Here is a 24,618-nt window from a genome sequence, read left to right as displayed (position 1 = left end):
AAAATTTGTTCTATTTTCTTTTTGCTTTGAAGGGAGAGAAAGGGAGACACGCAGACTCCCAACTCGTCTCCGAAGTCGCCCTCCTGGGTAGAGAGCGCGGAGGCGAGTTCGCCCAAAAGGGCGAGAAAATGTCTGTTTTTGGGGGGAGAGACCCCGACAACGTAAGTCCACATGTTACTACATTTACAAATAGAAATCGTTTTTTTAATGCGCGGTATACACGTTTTAAAACCATTCCATAGAAAGCATTCGCTTGATTTAATGGTAGTCTTTTTTTCTGTTCTGCGCGATACAATGCATACGGTCTCTGATAATTCTAAAATGTATTCTGTTACTTCTTCTCTGAAGGGCGAGAAACGGTGACACCACTCCGACAACTCGGAACTCGCCCTCCTGGGTGGAAACCCCCAGCCCGAGGCATGTGAGTATCATTTATTCATTCATTTTCACTCATTCATTTCATTCATTCATTTTTTTATAGACGCGACAATTAACCAGTAATCTTAAGTTTGTTTTATTCTAATTCCAATTCCTTTTCTTTTTAATCCTTTCAGAAGATCTTACTCCTCGTGGCTGAGGCGAACCAGTTACTGAGGAAAGTAGAGGAGTTAGTAGAATTTATTTAGGAAAAAAAATGATTACTATTTTGGCTGTAAAAGTAAATTAATTTTTTTTTAAATTTGGAAAAAAAAAGAATTAAAAAACCAAAAATACAGGAACGGATAGAGTTTAGTTAGAAACCATTACTATTTTGGCTGTTTGGGAAAGTTAAAAAAAAACCACACCAGACTTTTAAAATTATAAAGAAATTTTAAAAAACCCTAAAAACAAAACTTCTATGAAATTAGGGTCTTTTGGAATAATGTGTTGGGGGGTTCTTTTTTGATATATGTCGACCGAGTACACGAAATCTCGGCCGCATTATTATAAGAGATTCACCCGACTAAAATGAACGACAGAACTCGGAGGAAAACGAGGATTTCTCGATATCTGAACGCTCTTGGAATTTACAGTGGATTTATTGTGCTTTCGGATTTGTTTATTCGTTGGAACGTCATCGACATACTGTGAGTATTGTGTGTGTGAGTATTGTGTTTTTATTTGTTATGGTCAAGAGCGCTGTCACAAATCACGGTCCTCGCGAGAGGGATGAAAATGAATTCCCACCGTATGGCGGGCCGCTCTCAAATGACGGTCCTTGCCGAGAGACTTTGCCTTCGTCTCCCGCAGCGCGGGGTCGCTCTCGCGGAAACGTTCAACGAGGCTTGTTCAGGGCTGGGGGTCTTTTATTCTATCAGCCCTAACACAGCATTCTTATGCCAATGGAATGTAAACGGTCTCAAATAGCGTATGAATGAACTGGCTTATAAGGGCTTGTTACTACACCGTTTTTTCGTCTTTGTTTTTGTCTTGTATTCTTTCAAACCGTCAGTTCATTACGATCACTTTCACGTACTATACAAAAAAAGGAAGTTGAAAATCAATCAATCAATCAATAAATAATGAAAATACGTAATTCGGTTCTCACCTCAGTTGAAATTGAATTTGTGGGACCGCCACACAGTTTTCAAAACGATGACTCGAAGGAAATGACGCTGACGTAGGGACGCTACGTTCATATATTTTTATAGGCTTTGTTCTATCGGTACTCCTTTTGATTGGCTAAATTATGATCGAAAACCAATCACCACTCATCTCCAAACCATTGTACAGCGAGGGACGCTATGGGACCATATTTGGCATAGCGTCTTTCGTGACGTCATCGGGTTGATTGCCTCTCATTGGCCGCTTTTTCCACTTGGACCGTATTTTTCCATCGCGTGATCCGTGACGTCATCGACACTTTGTGTCCTGACGCTGGGAATAGGCCACGCCCCCCGAAACGTTTTGATCGAAAATTCGATTTAACAGAGGTATATACAACACTCACTATCGCCTGAGTACCATGTATTTGGTAGGTATTTCATCCTTCTACTGTGTTTACATATCATGTATATTATTGCCACAAATATGTGTGGAGAATTATGTATTTTCTATCATGATTATTATTGTGAGATTTTGCTGCTGATAATCTGCATAATACCTTTTGTGAACTGGATATATTTATCATTTATATGTCTTATTGGAATTTATGCAGTTTTATGTAATTTGTATCACATTAAATATACATGTCTATGTCTAAATATAGATATGCCTGTATTTAGACAGACATATAATTATTATCTGTAACTATAATGTGCAATTTGACTGGTATAGATGTGATAATGAGTGTGTCATTGATTATTGATCATTGTATATCATTATGTTACAGGGTGAAAACAAAATATACAGTATATTTGAGTAATAAACTTGTCACAGCTCATACCCCACCAGGCGTGGTTTTCATTTGAACAGTACCACCCCTTACGCTGCTGTATTTACAGAGCTTTAAACTGAGTACTAAACTTTATTTGCTCACACCCCAGTAGCTGTGTTTTTCTTCCAGAGCCCCGTCCGCTACTACGGTTGTAGCGTCCCGTTAGATCTGTGGGAATTCATATAAGGGTAATGCTATTTTGAGGGCATTATCATTTGCAGAAGCCCGCGGTCTTCCAAAAGACCGAGGGCTTCTGCAAATGATAATGCCCCTCAAAAATAGCATTACCGTTATTATTGCTAAAATACATGGAATTTGTGTTGAAAAGAAAAAGGAAACAATGAAGGAATTTGACTGTAAGTTTACTCAAAACCAACTTCTGACGGGGTTGACTGCCCGAATGCAATTACGTCATCGAACAATTCAAGTGACGTCACAACAGAAAGTGACGATATTCGACCTTGGCCTTTGACAAGACCATAGCCTGCAACATGCCAAACCATGTCAGTGTTCGGTTTTGGTCCAACAACAACGTTAATAGTGCAATTGTTAAGGTTAGGACCAGCAAGAAAGCCAATATTACCGCTATTTATAGCGGAAATTCGGGTTGCTTTGACTTGTTTGACCCAGAATATCTGCCAGTCCAAAGCCAATGTCGAATGAACCGACGCACCCAATATGACGTCACTTGACAACAGAACTGATAGTGGCTTGTCGTTAAGGTTGAGCGGTCAAATATCATTTGCAGCGGCCCGCAAATTTCTGATAATAGGAGGGCCGTTTCATGATGATTCCATGTATTTTAGCAATAAAAAAAAAGTAGTACATGCAATTGTATTATCACAATAGGTCTATATATATATATATCGTTTCTTCACAAGCCCAATGCGGCTTGACCCCGTCGTTGTCAAGTTGGTGTCTATAACCGGGATAATGGCGTTGTTGTAGTAACAGAAAATGAACTGAACCCTGTACATGTGTACAAGATTGATGACCCCGCCTACCTCCCCATTAAAATCAGCATCACACACACACCAAAACACACCACACACACACACACTCTCTATCCCTGCCTGGCACTCGGCATTAATGGGTACAACAAGGACTGGTCGGCTCGGAGTCAGTATAATGTGTCTGAGTGGGGTATTCATGCTTCACTGCGGCATGGTATCTCAGTGGGCTAGCACTATAAACCCAGCTTCAGTCTGGGCTAGTACAAGCAGCTGCACATACACATACACACGCATGCACGTCGTCATATGAGCGAAATATTCTCAAGCACGACGTTAAACCCAATTTCACCTCACCTCTTGTGGGACGAAATTAGTGAAAGTCTTTCGCGGCGACAACAGATGCGCAACATCCGGGAACTTGAGGCTGCACTTCTGCAGAAGTGACATGCCATCCTCCAGAACTCTATTCGGACGCTTATTGCCTCAACGAGGAGACGTTGCACTGCATGTGTCAATGCAAATGGCGGTCACACGCGATATTGACTTTTCGATTTGACCCCACGTGTGTTTGATCCTTTCTGACTGTGGAACATTTAAATGAAATGAGCGTCTTTTCTGTGTGTTTTTTTTCAGTCGTCCATCTATTATTATCCACTGAAAAATATTAATTGCTTACCCGTGCTTTTAGTAATCTGAACTTTTGTAAGTGGTGCGTTTTCAATGTTGGTGAGTATATATATGGGCGAACAGGAACTTTACCAGGATGTATGCATGAAAGAGAAACTGTGGTTAAAGTGTAAAGTAAATAAACAATTGAATTCTAAAAGGAAAGAGGATTTCTGTCACATTCGCCGACTGTTTGATAAAAGTGCGAAGAGAGCTCAGCCAGGTTACCAACAGAAGAAAATAGATGAACTTTTTTTTTTCCAGGGGCTTTATCTATACCCTCCAAAATATACGCTGACGTCATCAATCACAAACTGTTTAAACACATCGAGTCCCGGGACATGCTGGTCTACGAGCTGAACGGTTTTAGTAGAGGACGAACCTGTCGTGATCATGTATATAGTTTATATAGCATTGTAAATAACAGAAAAAAAGCAGCAACATATCTAGACTTATCCTTGTGTGGTCGTTAAGAAGGCATTTGACTTCGTAAACAATGACTTGTTGTGGTGTAAACATGTGGACTATGGTATATCAGGCAAAACTCTTCAAGCCATCAGATCACTGTATGACAATGTTTTAGGTTCGACAATGTTTTAGGTTCTGTGCAAAACAACATCCATGAAACGGATATCTTCTCTGTGGAATCTGGTGTGATGCAAGGATGTGTTTTATCCCCCCACGCTGTTCGCCATATACACAAATGATCTTGCTGTTGAGTTGAAAGAGCACCTGTTGACAATTGTAATGTATCCGTTTTATTATATGCTGACTGTCTTGACTCGATAGATGCACACCCTATCAAGAATATTATTGAGATACACCTTATTCGGGTCCACATTTGAGGTCACAATGTCACTGAGCGAAACTTCAACGATTTCAACGGAGACAATATGTGGTGATCTCAGGCGAAAGCTAGTGAACTAAATGCTAGTGAAATAAATGTGAAGTCTGAAGTAAATACTCACCGCTCCAAGGAAAAGTTTGATCAGCTCGCTGTTGTGTTTGTAGTGTAAGTGTATCCGGGTTATTGTTTATCGATGTGCGCGCACCAATGGGTACTGTCCTCAACACAGGGTTCTATTGTTTCACTGCTCTAACCTTTTCCAGGAGTCATCTTGAAATGCTTGGGATTATGTTTGGCTACTCTCTTTTCAGTTACCAGGGGTATCTAACTAACACCTTGGGTACCCTCTGATCACAAGGATAAAGTTACGTGTGGCTTAGAATAGCGGACCAATCAAATAACAGCGACATAGGGACCACCTGCTTTGACTCTGACAGGGGTATTTAATACCATTGCTGAGTAGACAAGTGTCATGTGGCTTTCCTTCACAGTAATCCATTGTGTGTGGGTGTTCCTCTCATCAACCTCTCTGTTGAAAGACAACCGTTCCTTCATTGTTGTGATGCAAAATTTGTTCATTCTCACATTCTCATAACCCTCGATGTCTTCATTTTCCGAGAAATCTCAATAAGAATGAATATTATATTAATGTGAAGGTGTTTCTTAATTATAAGCTACAATTTTCGTAAATATGAACCTTGCTACTACGTTTATTAAAACAAAATATATGTTTCATTAACATCCAACTTTGAGGTGTCGTGTTGTAAAAGATGTAAAATCTGTTCCCTTGCAGTTCGTTATTGTTACATATTCGCTCTCATCTCTCGGATGTAGCGTAGTTTTCAAAGTAGACAGTCGAACATATCTTCAGCTTGTCGAAACCCGTTCAGTGTGGGACCACTTGGCTCGTGCCAAGACTAACATCTAGTCTCTGAAAGTAACTAATTCTACAGATAAAGTGAGTGAGTGAGTTTAGTTTTACTCCGCACTCAGCAATATTCCAGCTATATGGCGGCGGTCTGTAAATAATCGAGTCTGGACCAGACAACCCAGGCCGGGATCAACAGCATGAGCATCGATCTGCGCAATTGGGAACCGATGACATGTGTCAACCAAGTCAGCGAGCCTGACCACCCGATCCCGTTAGTCGCCTCTTACGACAAGCATGGGTTACTGAAGATCAATATTCTAACCCGGACCTTCACGGGTATTACAGATAAAGAATGTTCATAAGAAATAATCATTAAAAACCGAAAAGGAGCCCAGAGACGTTCTCCATTTTCAGAGAACTGTGGAAAAATAGACTTGCCACATATCGTAGACTTGCATGGGCTTTTTGGGATATATTTGTTTCAGTATGTAGTTCAGTTTCTGTATGACAGATAACCCGTGCCCTGGGTCATGTGACCACTGACCACTGCTGTCAGGAGTGTTCTTGCCTCCTGGGGGTTTCGTTCCATGGGTTCACCCTATCCACAATGAACAGTAAAGTCGCGCAGTAGAAGGACTAGCTCTCTGTATTCCTTTCCCCGCTTACATCCATACATGTTCCTTAAAATGCATGTACTTTTAGAAATTCAGTCTAAATGTGACCAGCTCTTCAAGACAACAACTCTGCTGGTAGGGGTGAGGACATTTTATTTCGTAGGGTAGTCGGTGAATCACAATCAACAAAATATTACAAAACATCACCCTGAAACATTTGACAAATTATCAAATGGACAGCAAAATCATTCTAGGAGAATGTTCTATATAAACATGTCTCAATATTTTACAGGTTGCAATAATTAAAAGATAGTCATGTTACACAAATCAGAGACCATATATATACACACACCACAGTCAAAACATTCACACTGTACTGAAGAAAAATAACCCCTTACCCATCTATGGAATGGAGTTTACAATTCTACCCTGTTTGGCACCTACAAACAACATTTTCCAATTTCACACAATTGCAAAGGCATACACAAGTGCATACACTACAGTTACATGTTATGCTAGAAATAATTTGCTAATTATTTATTTGTAGTATTTCCTAAGTCTTATTCAAGCATAATATAAATAACAACTTCTAACTTGATTAAATTCAATATTAATATACTTCTAAATAATTATAATTATTATTGAAAATAGACATTATTTTATTTTTGCGGTACTAGATCTATAATAACGTGTCAGTCTGAAGATATGATTGCGTTTGTAAATACGGAAGTAGGAAATCCCCGCCGAAAACGAGGCCATTGTGGGAAAGCCCTTCCTGTCCACGTGTTGTAAACACAGGTCACAGGAATGCCTCCAAGGAGAAGACCGGCGACATCACCGCCGTTAGTGGCAGGAGGATTACACAAGGTTCAACAAGATGGGGACACGGCCAGTAGCAGTGACAAAAAACACGTAAGAGACTGCCAGACTTTGTACAATGCAACTGCTTCACTGATTGACGCAGGTTCGGTCAGACCTCTATCAGAAAAAAAATAAATAAATGGGGAGGTTCATGAATATAATGAAGATATCGACACAGCAGTGAAAAGCAGTTACTGCCTACATGCAGATTTGCTGCTGTGTCATCTCTCTAAATCTCGGTTTGGTTTCACTGACATTGTGTAAAAATCGGGGAAAGATGGTGAAGCCTAAAGGTTCTCCCCAGTCTGGGGCCATTGGTCTAATATACAGTACTAGTACTATATCTACGTACAGTGTCAGAAGTGGCAATATCTAAATTTTATCCTCACTGCAAACTGTTGATATATTTCAGATATGTTTTTCAACTATTACTGTATAAAATAAAAATATGAGGCTTTTAGTCTTATGACAGGATATGTGATATTATGCTGTTTTGAATCGGTCAAATGAAAGAAACTGATGATAAAATAAGTAAACCATGAAATTAACAAACTTTATGGATAACAACTTCTTTATTACAAGATTGTGATGTTTTTCGACACAGGTTCTTGTACCAATGTCATTTGTTAGTTTTGTAACTTCCCAGCTTATACCTTATGTAAATTGTAATAATTTGTCTTGTTATAGTATTGGAATGTGTCCAGGTGTAATCAGCCCATGACATGCTGTTTCTGCATGAGTATATGGGTCTTGGTGAATTAAGTTAAAGGTTGACTCTACAGTGTTTGATTTGCATTTTCAAGGTCAAGAAGTCCAAGAAGTCTGTTACAGAGACTCAAGGGAGAAGTCTGACAAGCCGATGTGTCGCTTCCCTCAAATACATCCTTCTGTTCATTATAATCCCACCGTTCATCAACTACGCCTCTCTCCAGAAGGAATACAGCTCTCTGAAACCCACAGGTACATCAAACATCGGCCATACCTCGTGTAGTTATTGTCTGAGAAATGTGTACCCTGAAGGAATATCTCGTATATTATGTGCATTGTACTGTTGATGTATCTAGTTGTGTGGTAAGTAGTTTCAAAGGAACTTTTCTGTCTCTACTGTTTGTTCTGATGCACATCACTGGTTCAAACCTACTTGTATTATAGTTCAGATGACACTGTTAGAAATGAATGATGAATGAATGATAATTGATTTGTATAGCGCCTGGTTTCCAGATTGGACATGACTGCTCAACGGCGCTTGTTGAAGTGAGCGGAAAAAAGATATGTCTTCAGATGAGTTAGAAAAGAGTCTTTTGTTTCACATTTTCTACTTTCCAGTGGTAGGGCATTCCACAGTTTTGGAGCTGCAAAAAAAAGAAAGAAACATACTAGCATAGTGACAACATGTTCCCAGTGACCAAAGGGCAAGCTGCTCCTGCTGCAATACCTTGTGGAAATGTTTGTTGTATGAAGGCAAAAACAATGAAACATGGTAAATTGTGGGCATGAGGGCACAATATGCCCAGTGTGATTTACACTGGGTTTGGGGTTTTCAGAAATAAAAGATGGTATAATCAATTGTAATGAAAGAGAACTTTCAAAATTGCAACACTTGTTGATGTTCCTCTTCAAATTCACTTTATCATGCAGCAAGAAATGTAATGTTTAACGGCAAGTCAATGTAGTCCCTGCTGTGCTGACTCCCATTATGTACAACGGAAATGTACAGTTGCTTCACCATGGTCATAATTATATTAACAAGACTTACTACAAGATTTAATGAACTGTGAAATGTTTTCTGTGCTATACTTTGCCTGTTGTACATGTCAGGAGGGATATTTTCTGTTACGTGAGAAAGCCTACCAAAGTTGTGAAAACTTGTACGCAATCTTTTAAACACGTGAATAATACATGTTTGTAATAAAACTTATATATTTCAAAGGGCATGCCTATACATTTCAACAGGTAAACTGTAGCTTGTACTGTTGTTTTAAGGTAAACTGTATAATGTAATGTTGTTTCAACGGGTAAACTGTGGCATGTTTTGTTGTTTCAACTGGTAAACTGAAGAATGTATTGTTGTTTCAACAGGTAAAGTGTAGCACGTATTGTTGTTTCAACAGGTAAACTGTAGCACGTATTGTTGTTTCAACGGGTAAACTGCAGCATGTATTGTTCTTTCAACAGGTAAACAGTAGCATGTATTGTTGTTTCAACAGGTAGGCTGTATGATCGATGTATTGTTGTTTCAACAGGTGAGCTGTATGATGTTGGCTGGGGACAGAAGCTGTTCATGATGTGTGAAGGCAAGGGTCCACCCACAGGTATGCCATCACACTTTACTCATGGGTTTCATTAAAAGCAAGCCAAAATATGGGGTAAAACATACTACATTGCCATGATCATAATGTTTGAGGTGAGGTGAGGTGAAATATGGTTTAACATCGTGCTTGAGAATATTTCGCTCATATGACGACGTGCATGAGCCTGTATGTGTATGTGCGGCTGCTTGTACTAGTCCAGAATGAAGCTGGTTTTATAGTGCTATTCCACTGAGATACCATGCTGCAGTGAAGCATGAATACCCTACTCAGACACATTATACTGACTCCGAGCCGACCAGTCCTTGTTGTACCCATTAATGCCGAGCGCCAGGCAGGGACCAACAAGTACATTTTAACGTCTTTTGGTATGACGCGGACGGGGATCGAACCCGCGACGTTCCGCTCTCCGGGCGGATGCTCTAACCACTACACCACGGAGGCGGTCCATAATGTTTGATAGAAGCAGACAAATCCTTTCATGAGTATAGGGGTGGTGGGGTGGCCTGCTGGTTTCGCTTGTCACTCACAATCCTTACCAGTGGTAAGATGGCCAGAGATATATCCGATCAAACCTGATAGAAGTAGCTGGTAGCAAGTGCTTATGTACTTACTGGTATATGGTAGAGCTTCTCACTAGTGGATATGCTTGTTGCAGTGGTTCTAGATGCTCCTACAGGGATGACCTCAGATGTGTGGACGCTGGTGTGGCCTAAGCTGTCTAAACATGCCAGGGTAAGGAAACATAGCAGCCCTTGGTGTCTCGAACAATTCAATATCAGATCATTATGGTTGTGGCTATGTTTGGAGAAATATCATTAGAGCGGAAGTTAAGTGTGTTGTGACATTTTGGACATGTTCTCTGAAGCCACAGGCTTTTGAAGCTGAAACTTATCCTGGATCATCCAGGGGAGATAAGTCTGGATTTGATTTCTCTTAAAGAAGTATGCACACCTTGGGACATGACTGTTTCTCGAAATGAATGTGCTGTTGTAAACAAATGTGTGATGTGTGTGGTGTTATTGAGTGTGTGATCTGTTACAGGTGTGCATCTATGACAGGGCAGGACTTGGATTCAGTGAACGACCCTACGTTGTGAGTACCAGCCTACGACATGTCCTCACCCAGTTTAAATGTCATCGTCACCAGGTGTATAAAAGTGTATCAGCTTCGTGACCAAGACTGATTCATGAACTTGACACACAGATTTGACACACAGACCACATGGGTACAATGTGTGAAACCCATTTCTGATGTCCCCTGCCTGATATTGCTGGAATATTGCTAAAAGCAGCGTAAAACCATACTCACTCGCTCACAGCTTCATGGCACACAGATTAATATGCATGCCCCTGATTCATGAATGTCAAACATAGTCATGAAAATGATATTTGTAAACAGGATTTTCATGAACATTACACAGATTCAAAAACATGAGACAGATTTATCAAAACTATGCACATATTCAACAAGGTCAGATTTGTGAAAATGAATCTGTTGTTGGGATACACGTATAAGTGAGCAGACGGCATGTATGTTTGTGACTGTATCCTCAGAACCAGTCCCAGACTCAGGAAGAGCGGAAGTACACCAGGAACCAGTGGCAGCCATACACGGGGGAGAGGTGAGGCCATCGGGGACACGCTCCCATCTACAGTCTGCACTACACACTAACACTTATTATCCCCCACTGCGCGTTTAGCGCGAAGCCGGGGATATAGTATTAGGCTCCGTCCGTACGTACAAATTAGAATATCTTATGAACCGTTCACTAGGTTCTTTTCATATTTGGTACCTAGTTTCATCACAGTATAAGAAAGGTCCAACTCAGGTTTGGTGACCTTGACCTTCATTTCAAGGTCACAAGGGGGACTTTAACATTTTACCTGCATGTTAAGCTATATCAAGAAACTTTCACTGGATTTTCTTCATATTCAATACCAAGTTTTATCTAGGGAAGGCGCAGGGCCCAGTCAATTTTGGTGACCTTCACTTAATTTGCAAGGTCACAGAGACACTTTGAAGATTTCAGCATATTAGCCTACATGTTATGCTTGTCAGCGAGATACTGCAAGAACCATTCACTGGAGTTTCTTCATATTTGATACCAAGCTTCATCCAGGGAAGGCGCAGGTCCCAGTCGATTTTGGTGACCTTCACATAATTTTTAGGGTCACGACGACACTTTGAAGATTTCAGCATGTTAACCTGAATTGTCAGCAAGATATTTTAAGACGTTTCACTGGATTTTCTTCATAGACTTTTAAAACTTCTCTTGAATGTTTTTCAATAAGCAATTTCTTTAGTACTAGTTTTTACATATTTCATACACTATGACATTCATGTCAAGGTCAAAGTCAGTCTTGAAAATATGTGTGTGTTTGAACAACTAAAGAGACAGATATCAAGAGAGGTTGATTAGTCATGTTTTTGTTGACGTTTAACTTCATCTTAAACTTTCATTACTTTATAAGTTTGATTTGATAATTTGCAGCGGGGGATTATGTCACCTTAGTGACAATGCTTGTTTGTGACTTATAACTGAATCGTACTGAACATACATGAGTAGCCCAATGTCACGTGATTAGTGAGTTTGAAGTCATTTTGTATTGTTTTGTATTGTTTTCCTCATCTTGGGATGCATCAGTGTAGTGATTGTTGCCAGGATGGTGGATGACTTGAACCAGCTCTTCACTGTCAGCAGTCAGCAGCCTCAACCATTCATTCTGGTGGGAGCAGAGCTCGGGGCGCTGGTCAGCATGTTCTACACCCAGATGTATGAGGGGTGAGTTGTACACTGACATGTACGAGGGATGAGTTGTACACTGACATGTACGAGGGATGAGTTGTACACTGACATGTACGAGGGATGAGTTGTACACTGACATGTACGAGGGGTGAGTTGTACACTGACATGTAGGAGGGGTGAGTTGTACACTGACATGTACGAGGGGTGAGTTGTACACTGACATGTAGGAGGTGTCAGATGTTTGTTGGCATGTACGAGGGATGAGTTGTACACTGATATGTAGGAGGGGTGAGTTTTACACTGACATGTACGAGGGATGAGTTGTACACTGACATGTAGGAGGGGTGAGTTGTACGCTGACATGTAGGAGGGGTGAGTTGTACGCTGACATGTAGGAGGGGTGAGTTGTACACTGACATGTAGGAGGGGTGAGTTGTACACTGACATGTACGAGGGATGAGTTGTACACTGACATGTACGAGGGATGAGTTGTACACTGACATGTAGGAGAGGTGAGTTGTTTGTTGGCATGTAAGAAGGATGAGTTGTACACTGACATGTACGAGGGATGATTTGTACACTGACATGTACGAGGGATGAGTTGTACACTGACATGTACGAGGGATGAGTTGTACACTGACATGTAGGAGGGGTGAGTTGTTTGTTGACATGTACGAGGGGTGAGTTGTACACTGACATGTACGAGGGATGAGTTGTACACTGACATGTAGGAGGGGTGAGTTGTTTGTTGACATGTATGGGGATGAGTTGTACACTGACATGTACGAGGGATGAGTTGTACACTGACATGTACGAGGGATGAGTTGTACTCTGACATGTACGAGGGGTGAGTTGTTTGTTGACATGTACGAGGGGTGAGTTGTACACTGACATGTAGGAGGGGTGATTTGTACACTGACATGTACGAGGGATGAGTTGTACACTGACATGTAGGAGGGGTGAGTCTTACACTGACATGTACGAGGGATGAGTTGTACACTGACATGTAGGAGGGATGAGTTGTACACTGACATGTACGAGGGATGAGTTGTACACTGACATGTAGGAGGGGTGATTTGTACACTGACATGTAGGAGGGGTGAGTTGTTTGCTGATATGTACACTGACATGTCTGAGGGTGAGTTGTACACTGACATGTGTGAGTTGTGAGGGTGAGTTGTACACTGACATGTGTCAGATGTTTGTTGGAGGGGTGAGTTGTACACTGACATGTAGGAGGGGTGAGTTGTACACTGACATGACATGTAGACTGACGAGGGGTGAGTTGTACACTGACATGTACGAGGGGTGAGTTGTACACTGACATGTAGGAGGGGTGAGTTGTACACTGACATGTAGGAGGGGTGAGTTGTACACTGACATGTACGAGGGATGAGTTGTACACTGACATGTAGGAGGGGTGAGTTGTACACTGACATGTACGAGGGGTGAGTTGTACACTGACATGTACGAGGGGTGAGTTGTACACTGACATGTAGGAGGGATGAGTTGTACACTGACATGTAGGAGGGGCATGTAGGAGGGGTGAGTTGTACACTGACATGTACGAGGGGTGAGTTGTTTGTTGACATGTAGGAGGGGTGAGTTGTACACTGACATGTAAAGAGGTTGGTTCTAAACCCAGTGCCATTCGTGACCAGCTCGTGTTATTCCGGGACAAGCCGAATAGCGACTCATGCCCCTCTGGAAGGAGTTCATATTGGCGCAAGAACATCAGAATTACTTTAAACAGGAACGATAACTCTATTCTTGTTTGATTCCAATGGTACTTAATATCACCGAAGTAATCATACATTGTGTTGCTGTTCATGGTTTTAAAGATTTAAACCTTTTTGATACAACTAAAAGAAGGAAAAAAACCTATTTGTTACAGACTTATTCTGACGTAATTATTACCAGATGTTCACCTTATATTTCCAATTATATTTCCAAATAGGGTTTGATAATCACAAATGGGATTTGTTTTATTAAATATGTAAATAAAAGCTACATTAAATCCCAAAGCAGAAAGTCAAAAATGACTGTAAAATATGTCTCAAACTGAACATTAGTGTAACCTTGCTGTCATACCCCAAAAGGAATTTGATGAAATTGAAAACTATATGAATGACCAAAAAAAAAAAGTCAGACTAAAAATATTCCCAGAGAGGTGAAATATATGCCCAATGTTTTAGATTAAAGTTGATTAGTTACATGCAGCTATATGTCCAATATTATTGTTTTGAAACTCGTAGCAATTTATAATTACATTGCCTAAACTTGTTGGAAGCACACATACAATCTCCATAGCAAGCCTGCAAGATCGTCAGAAATACCCTCAGTTGGACCCATGAGAGTCGTAATGTCAACAAGCGCACGTGCGTGTATTTGAATCTCTCACCGTCAATCGCATGATTCTTATCAAAAACTTCATAATAGGCAGCAAATCCTGTCAGCTAAGTTCTTTAAACTTTCAATGTGACGATATATATTTTTCATGCTTTTTTAAACAATGACATAATTAATGCCATAAACGATTTAAGTACTCAGGATTATTTTTACCAAAGCACCGCAGTCATTTACGCCCGTTCTGATTGGTTTGTGGCACATAACAAGCATCGATAGGGGGACAAGTCTTTTTGGAGGCTATGGAAAGAGGTGAGTGGTGACGAATGTGTCATCTGAACTATAATACAAGTAGGAAAGAGGCGAGTGGTGATGAATGAACCCAGTGCATGCACAGTGAGTTCTACACCCAATTGTACAAGGGCTGAAATTTTACAGCAATGCCTATGAGCGTTGACATGAGGTTACCAGGTTACTATGATCCCTGTTGTATGTTTCAGCAATGTCCTGGGCCTAGTACTGATCAACCCGCTGTCAGGGAGGCTGTTTGAGCAGGACCAGGGTGTGTGGACACAGTACTGGTCAGTTTCAGCCACTTTCACCAGCCTTGTGTTTACTTCTAGTCAGGCCTGTTGGGATTCAGTTTCTCTCTGTGTATCGAATGTGTGGACAGAAGCTGTTTCCTTTCCTGTGAAACAAGGAAATACATACCTATAGCATTTGTCTGATTAATATTACCACACTGAGACTTAGTTACTCCCCGTGGTGATAATGGGTTAGGATAGGTCCCAGCAACCTATAGGAGTTGTAAGAGTTCACTAAATGGATCATGTGTTTAGGCTGAAAGATTTGGTTGACACTGTACCTTGTTACTACTACAGGTTTGTCTGTGTCAGACAAGTGTCAATGTTAAACAAGCAGACATACAATGGTCTAATCAGTTAATCATGAAACCCTGAAAATGCCTGATTAAATAAACTTATTTCTCACCGTTTCTAAAATCGACATTCTTCTAGGTTCGGCCAACTGATTCCTACGTATCAGTCCTTTCAACTGGGTGCAGCACTGGGACTCATGAGACTGGCCCTGATGGTGGGCATCCTGAAGCACCCGCTGGCTGGGGTGGAGCTGCCTGCAGAGGTGGAGATGAGGCAGGTCAGTCAGCGGGGGAAGAGGGAGGGTGGAGCTGCCTGTAGAGGTGGAGATGAGGCAGGTCAGTCAGCTGGGGAAGAGGGAGGGTGGAGCTGCCCGTTGAGATGGAGATGAAGCAGGTCAGTCCCGGGGGAAGAAGGAGGGGTGGAGCTGTCTGTTAAGGTGGAGATGAGGCAGGGTCAGTCAGCAGGGGAAGAGGGAGGGTGGAGCTGCCTGTAGAGGTGGAGATGAGGCAGGTCAGTCAGGGGAAGAGGGAGGGTGGAGCTGTCAGAGGTGGAGATGAGGCAGGTCAGTCATCGAGGAAGAAGAGGGAGGTGGAGCTGCCTGTAGAGGTGGAGATGCAGTCAGCGGGGAAGAGGAGGTGGAGTCAGTCAGCGGGGAAGAGGGAGGTGGAGCTGGTAGAGGTGATGAGCAGGTCAGTCCGGGGAAGAGGGAGGGTGGAGCTGTAGAGGTGGAGATGAGGCAGGTCAGTCAGCCGGGGGGAAGAGGGAGGGTGGAGCTGCCTGTAGAGGTGGGAGATGAGGCAGGTCAGTCAGCGGGGAAGAGGGAGGGTGGAGCTGCCTGTTGAGGTGGAGATGAGGCAGGTCAGTCAGTCCCTGGGGAAGAGGGAGGGTGGAGCTGCCTGTAAGAGGTGGAGATGAGGCAGGTCAGTCAGCGGGGAAGAGGGAGGTGGAGCTGCCTGTAGAGGTGGAGATGAGGCAGGTCAGTCAGCGGGGGAAGAGGGAGGGTGGAGCTGCCCGTTGAGGTGGAGATGAGGCAGGTCAGTCAGCGGGGGAAGAGGGAGGGTGGAGCTGCCCGTTGAGGTGGAGATGAGGCAGGTCGGTCAGCGGGGGAAGAGGGAGGGTGGAGCTGCCCGTAGAGGTGGAGATGAGGCAGGTCAGTCCCCGGGGGAAGAGGGAGGGTGGAGCTGCCCGTAGAGGTGGAGATGAGGCAGGTCAATCAGCGGGGGAAGAGGGAGGGTGGAGCAACCCGTTGGGGTGGAGATGAGGCAGGTCAATCAGCGGGGGAAGAGGGAGGGTGGAGCTGCCCGTAGAGGTGGAGATGAGGCAGGTCAATCAGCGGGGGAAGAGGGAGGGTGGAGCTGCCTGTAGAGGTGGAGCTGAGGCAGGTCAATCAGCGGGGGAAGAGGGAAGGTGGAGCTGCCCGTAGAGGTGGAGATGAGGCAGGTCAATCAGCGGGGGAAGAGGGAGGGTGGAGCTGCCTGTAGAGGTGGAGCTGAGGCAGGTCAATCAGCAGGGGAAGAGGGAGGCTGCCTTAAGAGGTGGAGATGAGGCAGGTCAGTCAGCGGGGGAAGGGTGGGGCTGCCGGTTGAGATGGAGCTGAGGCAGGTCAGTCCCCGGGGAAAGAGGGAAGGTTGGCCTGCATGTTGAGGTGGAGATGAGGCAGGTCAGTCCCCGAGGAAGGGTGGGGCTGCCGGTTGAGATGGAGCTGAGGCAGGTCAGTCCCTGGGGGAGGGTTGAGCTGCCCGTTGAGGTGGAGATGAGGCAGGTCAGTCCCCCGGGGGAAGGTGGAGCTGCCTGTTGAGGTGGAGATGAGGCTGGACAGACCCTTTGGGGAAGATGGAGGGTGGAGCAGTTTAGTTCACAGGACAGAGAGATGGTGGAACTACTTTTGGGGTGACGATGAAGCAGGCTCGTCCTGGGGTAAGAAGGAGGATGGCGCTAACCCTCAAGCTTAAGGTGGAGCTACAGGTGAAAATTAGGCAGGTTAGTTCTCAGTGTAGAAAGATGGTGGAACTACCATTGGGGTGGAGAGAGGCAGGCTAGTGTCCGGGATGAGAATGAAGCTGTGTCTATGCTAAGAAGTGGAGCTGAAAGGTGAGTTTTTAAAAGAGAGAGGGCAGAATTGGATATATAGGGCACTCTCAGTGATCTATGAAGTTAGATATTTGTTGTGGAGTTGCCTTATGTTTTGCATGTGTTTTTGTCTGTTGTTTATGAAGTACACTTCTGTGTTGTAGAAATACCTGCTGTGCAACCCCCGACACCTGAGTTCTGTGGTAGATGAGCATCACTTCATCAATGAAACATTTTCACAGATAAAGTGAGAAGCTTCACTGTATATGTTTCAGTGTCACATACCAGTGCATCATGATATGTATACATTGGACTATGTCACCTTAGCTTCTGTTTGGGTCTAGTTTGACGTTTCTTTCATGACTGAAACAATCAGTATTCTGACCAGTTCCCAACCTCTCTTGTTGCCATGGTTACACGCAGTCTCAATTTTGAATAGCGCAAGGACTTCATTTCCCTGTCTCAATACAAATGAAACATCTTTTCCACTTGAAGTTCACTTCAGAGACTCATGATTACATATATTGCAGAGTATTTCATGTTGTATAGCTGGAACTTGTGATCATCAGGAATCTGTGTGACTGGTTGATGATATAAAGCTGCTGAGGTTGAGTGTGTCATTGCCAGTTGGATGGAGATATGATATGGGATGATCATGGATGGTAGGGGTGGTTATTGCAGAGAATTTTAATATTGCAATGCGAGAGCATATATTGCGATATGTATTGCAATATATTGTAAGAAATGTTTTAAAACAAAAATCTACTTATGATTGAAGGTTTTGAAAGGCATTTAGAAGTTGAATACATGACACTTTTATGGATAACAACTTCTTTTTATTCTTTACACACGTTGTTTCAGAGCTAATTCCTGCTCCTTCATCAGGTGAATACTGAGTCAGTACAAAGAGTGAATATATATAGATAAAACATGTTTACACAATACATGGAGGGAGAATGTACAAAGATAACAACATAATTACGTAGCCAACAATATGAATACGAAGCCAATAAGATTACGAAGCCAATAAGATAGGAATAATGCATAAAGAAAACAAGTCAAAGAGTTGGGGTGATGTAGAAGAATAACAAAATAATAGGAAACCAATTGGATAGGATTAATGTACAAAGTTAACAATGAACGTATGAAGCCAAGAGATTATAGGACAACAGAGTATACACTGGGAAGGTAAATGCCTTGGTCCCGGTTAATGGCTGGCTTGGTTTAACATTCAGATCCAAAACTTTGCGAAACATTTGAACAAAAAACAAGAACACAACTTCAAACCGAACTTAACTTCCGGTCTGAAAAACGGAAATGTCCGAAGATTTCTGAGTGTTACAATGTTTTCCGAATGCATGTCGAACTACCGGTTTTGATCAGCATATCGCAATACGTATCGATTTCATGTCTGAACAGGTAAATACCGGTAAACCGGTTATATTGAGCAGCCATAATGGATGGTAGTCTTAATATGAGAGCAGTCTGACGGGATTCCAGGTGAAAATATGTCCATTCCTGGTGGGTCCCAGTAGGAGCTGATTACAATGGGAGTTTATCTGTATCATAATACCTGGTGGGTCTCTGTAGGAGCTGATTACATAATACCTGGTGGGTCTCAGTAGGAGCTGATTACAATGGGAGTTTATCTGTATCATAATACCTGGTGGGTCTCAGTAGGAGCTGATTACAATGGGAGTTTATCTGTATCATAATACCTGGTGGGTCTCAGTAGGAGCTGATTACAATGGGAGTTTATCTGTATCATAATACCTGGTGGGTCTCAGTAGGAGCTGATTACAATGGGAGTTTATCTGTATCATAATACCTGGTGGGTCTCAGTAGGAGCTGATTACAATGGGAGTTTATCTGTATCATAATACCTGGTGGGTCTCAGTAGGAGCTGATTACAATGGGAGTTTATCTGTATCATAATACCTGGTGGGTCTCAGTAGGAGCTGATTACAATGGGAGTTTATCTGTATCATAATACCTGGTGGGTCTCAGTAGGAGCTGATTACAATGGGAGTTTATCTGTATCATAATACCTGGTGGGTCTCAGTAGGAGCTGATTACAATGGGAGTTTATCTGTATCATAATACCTGGTGGGTCCCAGTAGGAGCTGATTACAATGGGAGTTTATCTGTATCATAATACCTGGTGGGTCCTGGTGGGTCTCAGTAGGGGCTGATTACAATTGGAGTTTATCTGTATCATAATACCTGGTGGGTCTCAGTAGGAGCTGATTACAATGGGAGTTTATCTGTATCATAATACCTGGTGGGTCTCAGTAGGAGCTGATTACAATGGGAGTTTATCTGTATCATAATACCTGGTGGGTCTCAGTAGGAGCTGATTACAATGGGAGTTTATCTGTATCATAATACCTGGTGGGTCCCAGTAGGAGCTGATTACAATGGGAGTTTATCTGTATCATAATACCTGGTGGGTCCCAGTAGGAGCTGATTACAATGGGAGTTTATCTGTATCATAATACCTGGTGGGTCTCTGTAGGAGCTGATTACAATGGGAGTTTATCTGTATCATAATACCTGGTGGGTCTCAGTAGGAGCTGATTACAATGGGAGTTTATCTGTATCATAATACCTGGTGGGTCTCAGTAGGAGCTGATTACAATGGGAGTTTATCTGTATCATAATACCTGGTGGGTCTCTGTAGGAGCTGATTACAATGGGAGTTTATCTGTATCATAATACCTGGTGGGTCTCAGTAGGAGCTGATTACAATGGGAGTTTATCTGTATCATAATACCTGGTGGGTCTCAGTAGAGTAGGAGCTGATTACAATGGGAGTTTATCTGTATCATAATACCTGGTGGGTCTCTGTAGAAGCTGATTACAATGGGAGTTTATCTGTATCATAATACCTGGTGGGTCTCAGTAGGAGCTGATTACAATGGGAGTTTATCTGTATCATAATACCTGGTGGGTCCCAGTAGGAGCTGATTACAATGGGAGTTTATCTGTATCATAATACCTGGTGGGTCTCAGTAGGAGCTGATTACAATGGGAGTTTATCTGTATCATAATACCTGGTAGGTCCCAGTAGGAGTTGATTACAATGGGAGTGTATCTGTAACATAATACCTGGTGGGTCTCAGTAGGAGCTGATTACAATGGGAGTTTATCTGTATCATAATACCTGGTGGGTCTCAGTAGGAGCTGATTACAATGGGAGTTTATCTGTATCATAATACCTGGTGGGTCTCAGTAGGGGCTGATTACAATGGGAGTTTATCTGTATCATAATACCTGGTGGGTCCTCAGTAGGAGCTGATTACAATGGGAGTTTATCTGTATCATAATACCTGGTGGGTCTCAGTAGGAGCTGATTACAATGGGAGTTTATCTGTATCATAATACCTGGTGGGTCTCAGTAGGAGCTGATTACAATGGGAGTTTATCTGTATCATAATACCTGGTGGGTCTCAGTAGGAGCTGATTACAATGGGAGTTTATCTGTATCATAATACCTGGTGGGTCTCTGTAGGAGCTGATTACAATGGGAGTTTATCTGTATCATAATACCTGGTGGGTCTCAGTAGGAGCTGATTACAATGGGAGTTTATCTGTATCATAATACCTGGTGGGTCCCAGTAGGGGCTGATTACAATGGGAGTTTATCTGTATCATAATACCTGGTGGGTCTCAGTAGGAGCAGATTACAATGGGAGTTTATCTGTATCATAATACCTGGTGGGTCGTCTCAGTAGGAGCTGATTACAATGGGAGTTTATCTGTATCATAATACCTGGTGGGTCTCAGTAGGAGCTGATTACAATGGGAGTTTATGTGTATCATAATACCTTATGATATGGATCAGTGATCATGACTGCTTGTTTGCAGAAGCTAGTCTAATTACTGCTTGAACATAGGATGCAGTGTGCAGTGTCAATTGGATGCCTGTTCATAAGGACTGAAGAATGGAAAATGATCAAGGTGCAAGAAATATATTAGTGATTATTTATATCAGTCTTATATCAGGCTTGTTTGTCTTTCCTTCCAGAACACTAAGCCTCATGAAGTCAGTTCCTAAAAACATCTCGGTCACCCTCATCACTGGGAACTACTACGATGAACAGATCCCCAGCCCCCTTAACAAGGTACTGGCCACACCCACCTGTAGCATCCAACATGTTAGGCCTGGTATCAGGGCCAACAATTAGTGGTAATAAGTAGAAACATTAACACTGTTTGGTGGTAATGCAACACTAGGCAATATTCCAGCTATGTGATGGTGGTCCGTAAATAATCGAGTGTGGACTAGACAATCCAGTGATTGATATCCTCAACCAAGTCACGAGCTTAACCACCTGTTTCCATTTACACTGGGGTAAAAAATACTTTTCTGTAGGTGAATATTCCCATGTGAGTTGTGTGTTTTTGTAACCTGTTTTAGGGGGGTGAATTTGGTGGAATAAATAAAGCACTTTTCAGATTATATTTTAGGGGCTGTGCAATAGAAAATAAACCAAGTCTTTCCCCAACATGCGTCTGCTGACTGAAAATTAAATTCTTTCAGGCATGGGCCAAGTCGGAACAGTCACTGATCTCCAGCGAGCTGCCCCACGCGACCCACATCGTGGTGAACGGAGCTGACCATCACATGCTGTACCGGGATCCCGCAGCGGTAGTGGAGCCAGTCGTCAAAATGATTAAACAATACAAACTGAGACACAAACAACAATAAACCATAGCACCATATATTTTACAGGTCATCACTGTATACACCATTGATCATTCAACCTGCAATTCCTTCATTTCTCAACATGAATCAGTAACATGTGGTCATGTTCATAACATGAATCAGTAACATGTGGTCATAGCAAATATCTATTCATACATCAGCATGCTCCCTTCAAATGATGAAGTTGTTAATGAAGTTGCTCGTCACGCCGAAGACCCTGGTTCCATTCCCCACTTGGATACAATATGTGAAGCCCATTTCCAGTGTACCCCACGGTGATACTGCTGAAATATTGCTACAAGCAGCATAAAACCAAACTCGCTCACTCACTCATTCAAATCATGAAATCCATCAATATTTGCTTAAGTTATCAGTTGTGCCAATAATACAATAAATGTTATCATACAAATCCCATTTAATTATGTTTGGTTTGTTTTGATGACTTTAATTTAACTTTGTTACTCACTTTAACTGTAATTAAGCAAATCAACAGTAAAATCTCAATGGTGCCATTCTGTGCAATGTAAGGGGAAAAAAGTCTGTACAAATCATGGGTTGTTATTTAATATTAAGGACATTTTCACTTGGTTATGTTTTGTGCATATTGACCATCACTTGTACAGTTCTGTTCATTTGGATGTGTTGCTAGGCAACTAAAGGAAGGAGAATAACATACATTCCATTGTTCATTGTGTTCATTCTGTAAAAATAAATTGGCTACATCTTTTTTTGAGAATTGTCATTTTTGTTCTGGATATAAAACGACATGATTACGAGATCACTATGATATCATAGTTTCAACCACAACTCCCTTGTTTGAATCCCTAACTGATAGTTGAAGACCTCTTGTCAAGGATAAAATGTCTTTCTATTATTAATACACACACACTTACAAAATGGCATTTACACATCAGAATCAAAATGCTTACGACAAAATTAATAAATTTCCCATATAATTAATTCATCCTTTCTATTACTGGGATGCTGTTTGTGACTACAAGGCCACACATGAAATATATTTTATTTTAAATGAAAAAGAGCATAACTACATTCCATCTTTGGAAATAGACATAACCACAATATAAGAACCTCACATTCCTAACAGACATTATTTAAAAAACTTGTTTCAACAAAGATGAACTTTATTCCTTTGTTACAGTTTCATCACATTTAATATAATCTTTATATTTTATTTCAAATTTGACTTCACTGAGACATAATGCATTGAGTCTGTTCCAACTGCCATCTACGCCAGCCTTTTCCAGGATTACCTTCCGTCGGAGCAGTCTGTCTGGGCTGAAGTACAGCACAACTGGTTGCTTCACAATGTCTTGGGGGTCTAGCTCCATTTCCTTCAACAAAATATCAAGGCAAGGTTGAATCTTCCTTGCTCGTAAATATTTCAGCTTGGTTGCCCGTATATGCATCGTCTTAAGAGTGTCTTCATCGATACCAAGCCTCTTCTTTAAAACACAATCGCAATCTTCACACCCATCCAGATAAACCAGCTCTAACATCCAAGTCCGAAGTGAGACCCGAAACTGAGATACGTTTGATCCCAATATTGTAAGTAAAGACATTTTGTTCAACACACTGTTTTCTTGGACCAATGCAAATCTTTGTCTTGCTAGCTTGAGACTAGCAATGAGAACTTGTGGTGACTCTTTGATCTGTTCCATTGTAAAACCATACTCGAGGATCATGTCAACAAGTTTATCAATTGCTGAAGGGGGGCGTGTCATCAAGTGTGTGTGCCCCTTGTCAATCATGTCCAGCACATCTGAGAAGTCACAATTTAATTTCCAGGCTACAAAGTGAACCTTACTTGGATGATCTCCTAGAATAGAAAGTTCTTTTCTATATAAAGCAATTCTTCTCCTGAATTCACGTTCGGGAAACATACACCATTCTCAATGAGAAATGATATTTTCGCACAGTTTCCATTTCCGCCAACCTCCTTTTTGAATCATTGTAACTTCTACAAAACACTGCTGGGTAGGTGGAGATTTCTTCTGGGCTGAATCCAAAGTCTAAAAACATTTGCATCTTAGCACTGATCTGTTCATAGGTGAAACTTGTCACCAGCCGAGTGTCAGCTTGGATCAAGGATTCCACAATAACTCTTGGACATTTCATTATGGTAGCAAAGCCATCGATTTTATCAGAATGTTCCTGCATCACCTTCTGTATCTCTGCATCAAAACGTTTAGGGATGCGGTCTGTAGCAGAGAACACTTGGTGACTCGTGTTCTCTGTTGTTGCATCTTTGTGTGTGCACAGCATCCTTGGCCTCAAGACTGAATTATCAATGCGCCGCAACATGACAGCAGGATCGGTGCGCGCCTCAATAATGCAGCACCCACCAGCCTCCAGGACTTGACCAGACATGA

The 24,618-nt window shown here is 42.1% G+C and overlaps 2 protein-coding genes across 2 annotated transcripts in view; one reads left to right on the top strand and one right to left on the bottom strand.

Annotated features, from left to right (window-relative positions):
* The window catches only part of LOC124257408, a 28,312-nt gene extending 22,992 nt beyond the window's left edge, over positions 1 to 5,320 (bottom strand). Inside the window, exon 1 of the mRNA XM_046691457.1 lies at positions 4,944 to 5,320. The gene's annotated coding sequence lies outside the window, so the exon portion shown is untranslated. The remainder of the gene's footprint in view (positions 1 to 4,943) is intronic.
* Positions 5,321 to 7,003: 1,683 nt separating this feature from the next.
* On the top strand, positions 7,004 to 22,337 carry LOC124257409. The gene is made up of 12 exons (XM_046691458.1): positions 7,004 to 7,219; positions 7,972 to 8,128; positions 9,412 to 9,480; positions 10,136 to 10,212; positions 10,522 to 10,572; positions 11,034 to 11,101; positions 12,143 to 12,262; positions 15,073 to 15,153; positions 15,589 to 15,727; positions 17,685 to 17,767; positions 21,548 to 21,644; positions 22,064 to 22,337. The coding sequence occupies exons 1-12, from the start codon at positions 7,115 to 7,117 to the stop codon at positions 22,229 to 22,231; spliced, it is 1,215 nt and encodes a 404-aa protein (XP_046547414.1). The 5' UTR covers positions 7,004 to 7,114; the 3' UTR covers positions 22,232 to 22,337.
* The last annotated feature ends 2,281 nt before the right edge of the window (positions 22,338 to 24,618 follow it).

Source organism: Haliotis rubra, unplaced genomic scaffold (genome assembly GCF_003918875.1).
Source record: "Haliotis rubra isolate DU_JTF1 unplaced genomic scaffold, ASM391887v1 Scf66, whole genome shotgun sequence".
Lineage (NCBI taxonomy): Eukaryota > Metazoa > Mollusca > Gastropoda > Lepetellida > Haliotidae > Haliotis > Haliotis rubra.
The sequence above is the reverse complement of the archived record's forward strand: the minus strand, read 5'-3'. Positions and strand labels throughout refer to the sequence as shown.

What these genes read in the sequence shown, in the direction of transcription:
- LOC124257409 (XM_046691458.1), top strand. Translation starts at nt 7,115, where the DNA reads ATGCCTCCAAGGAGAAGACCGGCGACATCACCGCCGTTAGTGGCAGGA. An exon ending in AGGCAAGGGTCCACCCACAG is followed by an intron (nt 9,481 to 10,135) that starts GTATGCCATCAC and finishes TGCTTGTTGCAG; the next exon opens with TGGTTCTAGATGCTCCTACA. An exon ending in AGCTGTCTAAACATGCCAGG is followed by an intron (nt 10,213 to 10,521) that starts GTAAGGAAACAT and finishes GATCTGTTACAG; the next exon opens with GTGTGCATCTATGACAGGGC.